Source organism: Crotalus tigris, unplaced genomic scaffold, assembly GCF_016545835.1.
Source record: "Crotalus tigris isolate CLP2741 ecotype Arizona unplaced genomic scaffold, ASM1654583v1 scf7180000017589.2436309, whole genome shotgun sequence".
Lineage (NCBI taxonomy): Eukaryota > Metazoa > Chordata > Lepidosauria > Squamata > Viperidae > Crotalus > Crotalus tigris.
In genome coordinates this window covers 1150105-1165774 of record NW_024096495.1, presented here as the reverse complement: position 1 = coordinate 1165774, position 15670 = coordinate 1150105, and the positions used below count along the sequence as shown (strand labels likewise).

At 39.4% G+C, this 15670-nt stretch overlaps 1 protein-coding gene across 4 annotated transcripts in view; it reads right to left on the bottom strand.

Annotated features, from left to right (window-relative positions):
- POLA1 (DNA polymerase alpha 1, catalytic subunit) overlaps positions 1-15670 on the bottom strand; it is a 274677-nt gene that overhangs the window by 176829 nt on the left and 82178 nt on the right. For all 4 annotated transcript variants that reach the window (XM_039363127.1, XM_039363155.1, XM_039363137.1 and 1 more), the window contains exons 27-28: positions 4698-4730; positions 4082-4174 (exon numbers count right to left, since the gene is read on the bottom strand). In XM_039363127.1, coding sequence (XP_039219061.1) covers positions 4082-4174; positions 4698-4730 — 126 coding nt within the window. The remainder of the gene's footprint in view (positions 1-4081; positions 4175-4697; positions 4731-15670) is intronic.

Here is a 15670-nt window from a genome sequence, read left to right as displayed (position 1 = left end):
GTCTTTCCCGCAACCTTTAAAAGAAGCGGTGGTGAGGCCCCTCCTCAAGAAGCCTTCCCTGGACCCAGCTGTTTTGAAGAACTTTCATCCCGTCTCCAACCTCCCCTTTGTGGGGAAGGTTGTAGAGAAGGTGGTGGCGTCTCAACTCTTGCGATCCTTGGATGAAACCAATTATCTGGACCCTTTTCAATCTGGTTTCAGACCCGGCTGCAGCACTGAGACTGCTTTGGTCGCACTGACCGATGACCTCTGGCGAGCCCGGGATAGGGGTTATTCCTCTATCCTGGTGCTTCTTGACCTCTCAGTGGCTTTCAATACCATCGACCATGGTATCCTTCTGCGTCGTCTCGGAGAGGTGGGGGTGGGCGGCACCGTATTGCGGTGGTTCTCCTCCTACCTCTCTGACAGGTCGCAGTCGGTGTTGGCGGGCGGACAGAGATCGACCCCTAGGCGCCTCGATTACGGGGTGCCTCAGGGCTCGGTCCTGTCCCCCCTCCTTTTTAACATCTACATGAAAACGCTGGGTGAGATCATTCGGCGACACGGGGTGAGGTATCATCAGTACGCGGATGACACCCAATTATATATCTCCACCCCGTGTCCTTTCAGTGAAGCAGTCGACGTGATGTGCCGGTGCCTGGAAGATGTGAGGGTCTGGATGGGGGTGAACAGGCTTAGACTCAACCCTGACAAGACCGAGTGGCTCTGGGTCTTGCCTCCCAAAGGCCAACTAGATGGTCCATCTTTAGTCCTGGGGGGGGGGGCAAATTTACCTCCCTCAGTGCAGGCACGCAACTTGGGTGTCCTCCTGGACTCACAGCTAAATTTGGAACAACATCTATCGGCTGTGGCCAGGGGGGCCTTTGCACAGGTTCGCCTAGTGCACCAGTTGCGGCCTTATTTGGACCGGGAGGCTTTACTCACAGTCACTCATGCCCTTGTCACCTTAAGACTGGATTACTGTAACGCGCTCTACATGGGGCTACCCTTGAAGAGCGTTCGGAGGCTGCAGTTGGTTCAGAACGCAGACGCGAGAGCAATTGTGGGCGCGCCAAGGTACGCCCACGTGTCACTTATCCTCCGCGAGCTGCACTGGCTTCCTGTGGGTCTCCGGACGCAATTCAAGGTGTTGGTTATCACCTTCAAAACCCTTCATAGCATAGGGCCAGGTTACTTACAGGACCGCATTCTGCCGCACAGCTCCCAGAAACCGGTGAGGTCCCATAGATTGGGCCTCCTTCAGGTCCCGTCGGCCAGACAATGTCGGCTGGCGGGCCCTCGGGGAAGGGCCTTTTCTATGGTGGCTCCGACCTGGTGGAATCAACTTCCCCCCGAGGTTCGAACTACTCCCACCCTGCCGGCCTTTAAGAAAGCTGTTAAAACTCTCCTGTTCCGGCAGGCCTGGGGCTAATGTCCCCGGGGGGCTGGGATATGATCAGACTCGCAGTATGACTGTATTATTTTATTGTTTTATGATTGTTTTAACTTTGTATGCCGCCCTGAGTCCTTTGAGATTGGGCGGCATATAAATATTTGAAAATAAATAAATAAATAAATAAATAAATAAATAAATAAATAAATAAATAAAATAGGAAGACAAAAATGCCAAATCCAGATCGAACATCTGGCTGACTGTGCAACAAGCAATAATAATCCCTCAATAAGGCACTATCTTGACGTGGTTGTGGGGTTTGTGTGTTCTGAGGAAGATGAGAGCTATGCCAGAGATTCAACCATTCTGAACAAATCTCATCAGAGCAGTCAGGCAAAGAGTGTTTCTCCTATAAAAAATATGGTGAGATCTAAATTACTGGCTCAATCATTGCCTGCTCAACAAGGACCACACTAGGTGTCAGAGTTCCTGGACATCTGGCTGAGCAACCAGAGCCAGCAGCTGCAGAATTATTCGCAAGAATGGTGTTTACGCACTGTAAATATACAGTGAAAGCAACAGCTTACATCCTGCAACGATATCTGCAACATTGTCAAACATCCCACTTCTGCCTATCCCAGGTCCTTAGGAAGGACTCAATAGATGGATAAAAATGACAAATCCAGTCTGAATATCTGGCTAACTGTGCGACAGACAATAATAATAATAATAATAATAATAATAATAATAATAATAATAATAATAATAATAATAATAATAATAATAAACAAAATGATCTTGGAAAACTGCAAGAAAAGGAAGACTAACCTGAATGTGGCATGGATTGATTAATATCAAGAGAGGAATATTTCAGGGAGATTCATTGTCACCATTACTATTTGTTATTGCACTGTTTCCTCTGTCAACAATACTGAATAACTCAGGACATGGCTATCAAACATCAAAAACATCTCCCAGACTATCCCATCTCCTTTACATGGATGATCTGAAGCTGTATGGAAAAACATCATCTGAAATAGAATCGCTGCTCAACACTGTCCGTATATATAGCCAAGATATTGTTATGGAGTTTGGCTTGGACAAATGTGCCACACTTATTATCAAACAAGGAAAAGTAGTGAAAACTGAAGGAATCAAGATGCCCCACGAAAATAACATTAAGAGTCTGAATGAGGAAGATTACTACAAATACTTGGGTATCCTTCAAGCTGACAACATCGAGCACACTGAAGTCAAGAAAAAGATTAAAGGTGAATACATCAAGAGAGTAAAGAAGATCTTAAAGTCCAAACTCAAAGGAGGAAATATTATAAAGGCAATCAACACCTGGGCAATTCCAGTCATTAGATACACAGCTGGAATAGTGGACTGGACTCAGGCAGAACTAAAAGCAATGGATAGGAAGACCAGAAAAATAATGACAATGAATCATGCCCTTCATCCACGCAGTGACATTGACAGACTTTATCTACCAAGGCAAATAGGTGGGCGTGGAATGCTACAAGTACATCAGATGGTTGAAGAAGAAAAAATGGCTTTGGAAGAATATCTGAAGAACAATGATGAAGATGCACTGAAATTAGTATATCAGGAAGGCTTACTGACTACTGGAGAGACCAAAATGGCCTACAAGAAAGACCAAATGAAGAACAAAATAGAGGCATGGGAAGACAAAGCACAACGTGGCCAATACATTAAAAAAATAGCTGGGAAAGCAGATATTAACAAGACCTGGCAATGGCTAAGAGCAGGAAAAATGAAGAAAGAGACCGAGGGACTAATTCTGGCTGCACAAGACCAAGCCTTAAGGACAAATGCATATAAAGTCAAAATTGAGAAGACAGCAACAGACAGTAAGTGCCGCCTATGCAAAGAAGCCGAAGAAACAGTGGACCACTTGGTAAGCTGTTGCAAGAAGATTGCACAGACTGACTACAAGCAGCGGCATGACAAAGTAGCAACAATGGTGCATTGGAAGATCTGCAAAAAATATCATTTGCCTGTAAGCAAAAACTGGTGGGATCATAAAATAGAGAAAGTCATAGAAAATGATAAAATTAAACTGCTCTGGGACTTCAGAATTCAAACAGACAAGCACCTGCAACATAACACCCCAGACTTAACAATTGTCGATAAGAAAGACAAAAAAGTCTGGATAGTGGACGTGGCAGTGCCTGGAGACAGCAGAATAGACAAGAAAGAACTGGAGAAGATAACAAAATACAAAGACCTACAAATAGAAATAGAAAGACTGTGACAAAAGCAAGCAAGGGTAGTACCAATAGTAATAGGCTCCTTGGATGCAATCCCAAAACAACTGGAGTACCACTTGAACACCATTGGCATTGACAAATTCGCTATTAGTCAATTGCAAAAGGCGGCCTTACTAGGAACTGCTTCCATCCTGCGACGATATCTGTAATACCATCAAACATCCACATCTGCCTATCCCAGGTCCTGGGTAAGGACTCGATAGGTAGACAAAATGCCAAATCCAGTCTGAACACCTGGCTGACTGTGCGATGATCCATAATAATAATACCTCGCTCATCCCTATGCAAAGGTCCAGAAAGATATTCATAGGCTGATGCCAGACCATAACATTTTCAGAAAATTGGTAATATGGGTGGTACACAGAAGCATTTTTATATAAATCACACTTAGAAAGTTCACAGTGCTAGATTTTACCTTGTTTCCCAGTTTAAATACTTCTTCCAGTTTGGTAAGGTTTGTATTTATCATGATGGAATCTGTGTCGCCATAAATCACTTCCAGATTCATCTGGAGGTTGGGAGGAATAAAGAGAGGAATTTACTTAAAATAGTATCCAAAAATGCTTTGTACTCCATTAAAAATCTCAGATAGCTTATTTGAAAAAAGCAGAGTAGACAGAAACTGGAGTGTGATACTGAAAAAAATTGCTTGTTTCTATGTTGGCCTTTTCTAAATAGATTTCCTGACCCCTAGTTATATTGGATCTAACAGCAGCATTTTGTTGAACTATCCCCAGAAAAATATGTATGTTCCAAGTCTGCAAAAGAATAAGTGAAGCTGAAAAAAATGTTTACTTCAATAAGACATTTGAATATAAAGGTATTAGACTACAACTAAGCTTTAATACTGAAACTCAGCCTTCAGAGAGATTAGATATTTATTTTACAGAACTTTGAGGTCAAGAAGCTATAATCCATCAATAAGGATTAAATTTATAAACTATATATCCAGAGTTGCTATTTTGTGTTTAGTTCATACTAGACTACACATTTTTAAGAATTTATATTTAAAGAAAATGTAATTATATTACCTTTTGTACCAACTCCTTAGTATGCATTAAGATCTAGAAAAGAAAAGAAATTGTAATTAATGATAGCATAGATTACAGAATGTAAGACCTACTTAGCAGGAAATAAACTTTAGATGTTTGAATTTACAAAACACAAAAAATTGTTTCCATATCTGACACATTCATGCCAAAAATTATGGATTATACCAAAAAAAGAAATAAAAAGAGAAGAGAAAAGCTTACATATCTTCCGGGTATTTATGAAAATGAATGCATCTCAAATTAGAATGGCATGTTATCACCAATCTATTAATATTATTTTTTCCTTTCTTCGGGATATTGTTTATCAGTATGTGACTGGCATGCATATCATCAAAGACTGGATGATCCATAAAAGAAAAGCTTTTTCCAAAATATTTATTTTTCAGTGACTTATTGTTAATTGCATAATTTTGGTTACAAAATATATAAAAAAGAAACTGTTTGGTCACTAGGAAACTTTTTTTTTGGGGGGGTGACCCTTACATAATGTAATAATTGTAAATTTAAGACAAAGAATTGATTAGGTTTATCCAAAGATAGACATACATTGTTGAGGAAGTTATAGAACAAAACTTTACATCATTTCAGTAGATCTATACTGCTAATCTGTAGGCTTCCTTGTAAGTATTGTGGTAAGTCAGCCCCCCCCCCCACGAGAAAGAAATATTTTGGGGAATATTAAAAAGGCAGAATATTATATTTCCTCAAAGGATCTTAAAGGCAGAAAAGCAGGCCCAATTTTTCTTAATAGCCCCAAGCAGAAACTAGGCAGAGAACAGGTCTGTAGAAATGCATATTTGATAATCCTGTCAGAAAGATGAGCCAGGAAGCTTGGAGCTGATGGGATTAGAAAGACAAAGATGCCTAGAACCAACAACCCCTCAACCATCAAACACAGAACATAGCCATCAGCCACAGCCCCAGGGAAACAGGACATGACCTTTAGGACATAATAAGATTAACCCACCCCCATCAGAATACAAAAAGTCTGAGTCTCACAGGAACAACTCCAATCACAAAAACCCAAGAAAGTGTAAAAACCCACCATTCCCAGTAGCATGTGGTCAGCTGCTCCAGAGCCACATGTCTTATGGTTCTGCTCTTCAATAAACTACAACCTTCTTTCTAAAGCAGTCTGCATTTTGTTTATTACCAGCTTGGAGTGGACCCTGATGAAGATTTTTCTTTCAACACTATAATTAATCTCTTATTTTGATCATGAAAAAAATGATCTATCCACCAAACCAAAAAGACTTTCCAGGTAGTATCATATTACCAGCTGATATCTCCCTAGAAGTAAGCAGACTGGGCAGTAGTGCTTACAAATACTCTATAATCATAGAGTAGATGCATTTTTTTAGAACTGTACAATTAAGATAATAAAAAATATTACTTCTGGAATATCTACAAGAGACATTTTCCTCCCAAAACACTTCCTGCCGATCATTAGTTCTGCCAGAAATTACTCAGCTTTGTCTACCTGTGTCATGATGTTGTAAATTACCTAAGCCTTCTAAAAGATACCATGATTCAAAATCTTTGTTAACTGTCTTCCTTCCTCCAACACACAGTGAAGGAGGAAGGAAATTATGGTATTTAGGAACGTAATCAGATATTATTGTAATAGGTTTTTAAAAACAGTATCAACTTTTAACTGGACAATATTAAACTTTAAAAAATGACATTTCTGGCAAAATCAATCTCTTTAAAAATGCTAACAATTCATTGCAGGGATTTTTTTAATATACGAGGGCATAAGAAAAACAAACATCATCTAATGACAAGCATAATATTAATATTAGTTTTTCAATAATGAATCACTTGCTAAGTGCCAACAGTCACAAAATAGGTTATAAAGCCTTGCTAAAATTCATTAGTAAAGCAGTTGGCAGTTATCATATTTCACAGAAACACCTGCATATTTATCTTCTCATTACCAATTGGATGATGGCATTTTTTTCAAGCACATTTCAAAAAATCTGCCAACTTCAACTGTAAAAAAATAAACTTTGTAGTTAATTTTTCCCTTAACAAAGTACAGCTGTTGAGAATAATTGTTCAAGATCTTACCCTGTAATGTCAACTGCAGCAGAACAAAGAGTATTTAATTAGCAAATCTATCCAGTAATTCAACACCTATTATATAAAATGCCTTTGTGATTTTATTCAGGATAATTTGCTAAGAGGGTTATTACTGACATTCAGATGAAATTCAAAAGTCCTACGCAAGTAGAGTCATAATAGCAGCAATGATCCCCCCAATCAGGAGATCCTGTGTCACATAAGGCTTTTTTGCAGTGCAGCAGCTTATTTCTTGACTTCTTCATTCCTGGACTCAGCCCACTGAGAGTCCTTCATGCCAATATTCAGCCAGCAATACATATTTAATAAAATCTATTAAAACATCTAGCAGAAAAGTGATTTTTTTTTGTTAAGAGTGACAGCACTATGATCAAATCGGTCATTTAAACTATAAATTGAAATGGTGGAATTTTGTGAAGAGGTATAAAAAAGAAAAGGACAGAATAGAAAAGGTCCTTACTATTTATTGTGATGAATATTTTGTGTTACAATTCAAATACCTATTCGTTTGCTTGATATTGCAAGATAATTTAAAGCAAAATTTGCATTTGTTCCAGCCTATTTTTATATTGTGTAATCTTTCACATAGTTTACTGTGTACACAACAGCCCTTTTTTTAACAGATCACACTTATTAAGTTTTAAGTTCAAGGTCTGAAAACAAAAGTCTTCAAATATTACGCATGTCTATTGTTCATTACTTGCATATAAAGCTATCCATGAAACACTTGCCAATTCGGAACAAACTAGTTACTAAGGCTACTTCTTACATTACAGTTTTAGCCAATGCCCATCATATTCTTCTATCACAGATAAACCAAATATATTGCAGTAGAGAACCAAATTCAACTGAATTTACCCATATTATGTGCTTATAGTGAAATCAGATAAATTATAAATTAGATAAAATTTGATAAACTTTAAGTAAGATAGAGTGGAGAGGTCCATTAATTATGTTATCTTGACAGGTGCTCAGTAAAGGCCAAAAGATAGTGTGCTGTCTTTCTTTGTGATCCGCTGAGGCCAGGACACCAAGGAATTGTCTGAATGAGACAGGACCAAGCCTTCTTATATATAGCATGTCCCACATTTGCAGTAACTCAGCTGAACCATATGCAGAGATGCACACAGACTGGATGGAAAGACTTCTCTCTCTGTGTCTTTCTTTCCAACCATATGACAACAGCCATATAGCACACTAGGCTGATAGGATGATCCAAATCCAAAAGGCAAAATGTAATTGGAAGGTATATGTAGCTTCTGTTGGGAATACCTTAAACTATATATTCATATATTGGAATATGTACCAGTTGTTCAGGGCAGCCGCATGAACCCAGGAAAAGATGATGCTCGTCAGTCATTCCTGTGATGACTGGAACAATGGAATTTATCCCTCAAGGTATGTTACAACTAGAGCAGTGGTGGTGAACCTATGGCACGCGTGCCAGAGGCAGCACTCAGAGCCCTCTCTGTGGGCACCCGTGCTGGCGCCCCAGCCCGGCTTCCCCCCATGGCCCCCTCCTCACCAGCAGCCCCCCCAGAGGAGATGCGCCCCCAAGCATGGCCCGCACAAAGCCACGCAAGGATATGGCGGCTGGACAGCGGGGACAAGACTCCACCCTTGTGCCCCATCACATACAGATGATACTGTGGGGTGCGGATGGAGGGCATGGCTGGCATGGAGCTACTTGGCTGCCTGGGTGATCTGTGGCGGGCCATGGAGATGGTAGGTGGCTGGCGGGGCAGGGAGGAGTGGCGGTGGGCAGGGAAGGGGTGGGGCCAGTTTTTGGCCACTCGGTCTCTAAAAGGTTCACCATCACTGAACTAGAGCATCCCCTCTCACCTGGATATCTAAGGCCTGAACTTCCAAAAATGTCCAAATGTCAACCAAGAAGAAAAGGAATTGGAAGGTTTCTATGGAAAGATATCACATAACAACGTGTATTTTCAAACAGTATGACTTGTTCAAATAGGGTAGCATTGGTTAAAGAAGGCTAGTTATTTATCAAAAGAATAAAGACATGCACCAAGTAGAAGCAGTGCTTTATTAACAATAGGCTTCTTATTTTGTTCAATGCAAATAAAAACAAACTTCAATTGACCTAAGCTGAATAATAAATGTTATTTTATTTCTGTTTTCAAACTTTACACCACACACCAAGTTTATCTATATTTGTCCTATGCTCAACAAGTCATAATAAAGGAGAGTATTTGTAGCTCAGGTTGAAATGAGGGGGTCCTTGGTGCTCTCTGAGCTTGGTTGTTTTCTTGCAGACTTTTCCTTATCCCAAACTAAGTAACGTCATCATCATAAGTCATAATTAAAATAAACAGATGAGTTCCAAATTGGGAAAAGAAGTAGTGGTAGGAAGTTATCAGGAGGTATCTTACAGATTGCCCTAAAGCTGAGGTACTTACCATGGGTCTATGTATCCTTTGGGGATCTGTCAAGAAATTTTAAGAGCAAAGTCTATGAACCTATTTGTTTCCTTTGCAGTATAAACTCTCTGTATTTTATCTTATGCATTTAAATACATTTTTTAAATGCATGCACAGGTTTCACCAGATTCACAAAGGGTTCTACAGAACATAAAAGTTAAGCACCTCTGCCCTACAGAAATGTATTTCCCATTAGTTCTTTAGGAAAACTGAAACAACTAGTTGGTTCCCAATAATTTTTGACTACTACACAAGTCCTTACATATGTTGTAACAAGCTGGAAGGGGAATGACAATGAGATTAGCAAACTTAAATATTTATTGGGCAGATTTTTCTAGGAATCAGGGGATCTTGGGAAAAGAGCTGATCCATAAACTGGCTTTAAATGTACAGACCATTTATCTTGAATGATGGGAATATCCCATTCTTTCATCATAAAAGGATGACGATAATATTCTGTGACTAATTAGGAAAGCCAGGAATTATGCACTATGTCAAGATGAAATACATTGTTTCTTTGAAAGATTTGATCTCTGAATAGAATTACAAACATACCACCATGACCAACATTGTGCTAAAACTTCTGGAGTAAGTAATAAGTACTGAAGATGAATCTTAAGAGGCTTTTAGTCTCTATTATCACTTTGATCACCAGTAATTATGGCTTCCATACTGATGACTCCTCTTTTCTTGCTTTTACTGCTTGTGGGTGTGTCATTATTCCCCTCTACCTCCCACTGTCTTGAATTAGGGAGGTTCTTTCCTCCCCTTTTTTGGCCATTTGTATCTCTAAGTTGTTCCCTCTTCACACCTCCGTGTCTCCTACCTTCCTTCTTCTTCTGATCTTTACTTGCTACCCAATTGTCATCCCTCATTCTATGGGGGCGCACTCTCAGCCTTTCTCCCCATCCCTTGCTTTCCATTTCCCTCTCTTTGGCTGCATAAACTCCGTTTCTGTCGTTGCCATTCCGTCTGACATCTACTTGCTCTTTCACCCCATTATCAATGTTCTCGGACTCCACGTCAGACTGAATCCCTTGAATATCTCCTTCCTCCTCATACAAGCCCTTGTGTGCCCTCCTTTTTTGAATACGTATGCCTGGTTCCTTTGTATCCCTCCCTCCATCAACACAGTGATCTTTTTTACAGTTTCTATCACGTTCTACCCTTATTTGCATTTCCCCCCCATTCACACTGCTCTCAATCTCTATATTCTCTTGGGCATTCCGATTGGCGCTCTGTTGTTTCCGTTGATGGACTGTCGTCACAGGGCAAGCTGGTCCCATCCTCCTTCTTTCTTGATGCTGCTGGATCATCGCTGTTTTGGATTTCGGGGGGTCGGGAATGATTGTTCGTTGGCTAATTGCCTCTTTCTCATCATGCAACCGTTCTCTCACTGTCTGGGAGCGTGTGCATGGTCCTGGAGCAAGGGGGGAGAAGTCCTTCAATCGTTGACTATTCTCCTGAATGTCCATGGGCCGTTGCTGTTGTTGGGGGGGGGTGTGAAAATTCATCCCCTCCATAACTTCTTCCCTAGGGTTATGTGGTACTGTCGCAGGGTGTCTCCTTAGGGGCGGGCAGTCTCGCCTGCTCCATGCTCTTAAAGTTAGATGTGCCGGGCACAAATCGATGTGCCGGTTGACAGAGTCCCTATCAGAGAGCCATGCCTCTTTTAGTAACCGGCCCTCTTTCGTATTGTCACCGGACAGGATGCATACATTATCAAAGTCAAAGCAATGTCCAGAATCCGCCATGTGCGCCCATACTTGGGAGTACTGTTCCCCCCTTTTTACCGCTAATTTATACTCATGGACCCTAGTCTTCATTCTTTTTGAAGTCTCTCCAACATAATTAACGGGGCAATCTTTGCAGTTGATTTTATATATGATTGCCGATTTTTCAGTGTTGGGGAGCGGGTCCTTTGGGCGCATCACTTTGGATCTTAAGGTTTGATCAGGTCTGTGAGCCACCCCCACTTTATGGGGGGCTAACAACCTGGCTGTTGCTTCTGAAACATTGCTGATGTAAGGGAGGGTGACACGGGTTATCTGTGACGGGAGTTCCTCCATATCCGAGCTCATCCAGGGTTTGGGTGGTATACTACAGCGTCTGATGAACCTGGTAGGGTAACCATTGCGTCTGCATATTTGGAAGAGATGGTTTCTTTCTTCCCTTTTAGCTTTGGCTGTGCTGCAATGGAAGTCTATTCGTCTAAATAGCGTTCTTATGCAGCTAACTTTGTGGGTCATAGGATGGTTACTAGCATAATGCAGAATTCTATCTGTATGCGTAGGTTTTCGGTATACCCTCATACTCAGGGTCCATCTGGCTGGCGGTGGACCATTACGTCCAAGAACACCAGTCTCCCCTGGTTCTCCTCCTCCTCCGTGAACTGAATGTCAGGGTATACCGAGTTGAGTATGCCCACAAAGTTAGCTTTATGCTCCCTTTTGATGACCACGAATGTGTCGTCAACATAGCGGGCCCAGAATTTAGGTTGGTATTGGACCATTGCTATGTGCTCTAGTTGTTGCAGCACAGCCCCCGCTATGACGCTAGAGATTGGGGACCCCATGGGTGTTCCTTTGACCTGTTCATACGTGGTACCTTGAAATGTAAAAAAGGTTTTTAAGCACACCTCTGAAAGGTCCACTAGATCATTAATTCGGAGGGAGTCCTGTAGTTGTTGCCCCAGGCCCTTCTGGTTCAAGTGGTCCTTTATTACCGTGACCGCGAGATCCTGTGGGATAGAGGTGAAGAGCGACACGACGTCAAACGACATCATTAGCTCATCATCCTCTATCCTTAGGGTCCTAATCATATCTAAGAACTCGCCTGCTGACTTTATAGTGGTAATGCTATCACTGACCAAGTGACTGATACGATTACTCAGCCACCTGGCCAGACCCGAAGTCGGGATGTTCTTAAATGCCACAATAGGGCAGAGGGGGACACCGTCCTTATGGATCTTGGTTAGCCCGTAGAATCTGGCCATTGCCGAGTCCACGGGACGTACCCTTCTCAAGGTGTCACTCTAACTCCAATGTTTGCACTCTAACATTGTATTTTTCTGCTTTGTCATCCTTGTGCTGGCAGAAAAATACAATGTTAGAGTGCAAAGCAGAAAAATACAATGTTAGAGTGCAAAAAAGAAAGGGCAGAACAGTCAAGGCAGTCACAGGCAATCAGGAAGAGTGGCCCTGTCACGAGGGCAATGAGTAGGCAATTGGATCAGCAAGGGGATAAAAAGAACTTCCCACCCCCTAAGCCCCACTCTGAGGACGCTGGCAGAGGACCAGCGAAAGCTAAGTTGTTTTAATTCTTGTATATAACTGTTTTTATTGTTTTAAATGTTGTTTTAACAATAAATAACTGGAGTATACTCTTCCCGGAGATCGAAGATTGCATCATTGAACAAATATGCCCGGGATTCGTATTTTTATAACCATTAAGGACATATATATATGTGTGTGTGTGTGTGTGTGTGTGTGTGTGTGTGTGTTTTCTGAAGTTTTCACGGGTGTTTGTATGTAGGTCTTTGGTTGTTCGGGTTTATATATATATACCCGAGGAATGGAATTATTTATTCAGTTTATAATTGATAAAAGTTAGAATATGCTGAAGATTAGCCAAACAAACAAATGTAATCTTTGCACTTTACACTACAGGAAACTACTCTGAATTCCAATCAGTCCCAGGGAAATCAGATTTAAATTATTTCATTTTCCTATTCTTTCAATCTTCCTACTTTAAGTAGAAGATGCTACTCAACAGGAATAGACTTGATTTTCTTAATAAAAAAACTTTAATTACAAATCCAACTAAAACATGCTTCCTCCATTAATCCATTACTGTAAAAGACATGCTGATATTTTTGATCCTTAATTTGTCATTCAGACCTATTACCTTATCTGCGAAAAATCTCAACTAGTTTAGCATGAAAGCATCTTCCCCAAACATTAATGCTTCTGAGCCATTCCATTACTTATATACAATAACGACATGAGCTAAAGAACTAAATACTGAAAAGAAATGCCACAAGGATTCATTTGTTAAATGAACTAGAATCAGGGGGAAAGGGGGAACTTAATGAAAATGTAGTTATAGCCATGTAGAATTGGCATGCTACATAGTATCATTTCTCTGAATAGTGGTAACTTACTTCCTCAGCTAATTCTGAAATTTATTTTGGCCCCATCTAGTGCCTAAATATTAAAGTTCCTCTGAGATAAGCCCACATTTAGGCAAGAAAAATGGTTAAATATAAAAACTAACATGCAGTAAAACAAAACATTGTTTTTGTATGTTTTGAAACCATCACACTTTACAGTTATTTTCAATGAGAGAAAACTGGAGACATGGATGTTAAGTACACCTGGGCAAATCCAAAGATTCAGGAATTCTTGGGCTAATATTTAGGGAATCCTATTCTGCTTTTCCAAGTTTACAGCTGGTCAACGGTCAACTGGATAAGCCTAACAACAGACTAAAATCAGATAATTCACACATATTTTCTAAAAGATGAGAATACAATCAGTCAAGTAAACAATAGGAAGGAGTAAGAAGCAAACTACAAAAGAAAGCTTTCTGGATTTCTGAAGAAAGCTTCACTAAATAACATAACAAAATAGAGTCTCCACACTGAATAAGGCAGATGGTTTGAGGTTATATCATAAAAAGTTGTTCAGATTTTTAAAAAGTTAAATCTAGTATTTTAAATCAAGTCTGAAAATATAAGCACAGAACATCTAAGATATTTTTTGTTGAATCTTTTGCTAATACAAAAAAGAATATTCCTCCTTAACAACAGGTATATGTTAAAAAAACGTAGGCATGATTTATTATCTCATCATTATTAATCTGCAAGGTTAATTAAAATGTGGTCCAACTCTGATATATGTTACCATCACTACTATATCCAACTTTACTGTAATTCATTTAAATTTTCTATTAGGTTACAGTCCTATTAGGACTTTCTTGAGACTAAGACCCATTGACATTAATTTCAAACCTATAGTATTGCACTATACTGCTAATCAACTTACGACTCAAAATGTCTGTTCTTAAGCAAGACATTTGTTAAATCAACTTTGCCCCATTATACGTCCTTTTTTGCCATAGTTGTTAAGTAAATCTCTGCAATTGTTAAATTAGCAACATGGTTGTTAAGTGAATCTGACTTCCCCATTGACTTTGCTTTCAGAAGGTCGCAAAAGAGGATCACTGCAAGGATCATAAATATGAGCCAACTGCCAAGCATCCGAATTTTCATCATATGATCATGGGAATGCTACAATGGTCATAAATGTGAAAAATGGTCATATGTCACATTTTCAGTGTTGTTGTAACTTCAAACGATCACTAAACGAATAGTTGTAAGTCAAGGACTAACTATAGTTTTGGACAGCATGAGTTTTTTCATTAGAAACATCAAACTCTTAAAAGATTTTCTTAGAAAGGATGGGGGTTTAAAGTGGTATTCATAAAACTAATACATTACGTTAACAACAAAATGTTTTCCATATTTTAGTTCTCCTTAGCCTTTAATTCATTATTAATTCTTTATGATAATTCAAGTGGGATTTCTCCCATTTTGGTCTTGAAATGAATTTAAATTTGTTATTTTCTTATAATCAATGAAACTAACCAGATTCTTGTTTTCAGAAACGAAAATGAGGTAACTGATTTTATATCAAGGATTAACACAGAAAGACGGCTACAAATCATTTACCTACAAGTATCTGAATTTGAAACAAAGAAACTAAATAAGAGAGTGTAATACATACAAGAAGTTTTAGAAATTGCAGGATTGCAATACATGAAGAAATTTACATTTGTAACTGTCAATTTAGTATAACTACAAAGCCAAAACATGTAATGTAATAAATTAGGAAGGCTATCTTCCTTATTTTTTTCAGTTATTGGTGTAATGTTCTTTTCTCAAACATTTATCCATACAAAACAAACCTGATATAGGGCTGTCAGACAGTAAGGCACCATACAATGACCTTTAAAAGGAATGATACTAACAGGTGGCTGATGCTTAACAATAATTGTATTATGGTTTAAAAACAAGGACAACATTCTGTCTTGTCATCGGCAACTGAAAGAAGGAAGAAGCACTAAAAGGCATTCCAAGTACCTTAGTGCTAATCACCTCAAAAAGAAAGGAAGCTGTTTAGGACCTACACTAATTACTAACTACCAAAAATGTAAACTTCCACAATTTTCCACGTAAGAACCTCATAGCACTGCTGTTGTTTATAAGATACAAAATACTTATCTATCCTACATACCTTTAAAAAGGAATCCATTCCCACATTATTAAATTCTGAATATCAAAATTTATGAAAGATGTGATTAATAACTGTTTTTACTGTCCTACATAAGGCAGTTCAAGTTACAGTGCTTGTCAATCTTAAGTCACTGTTT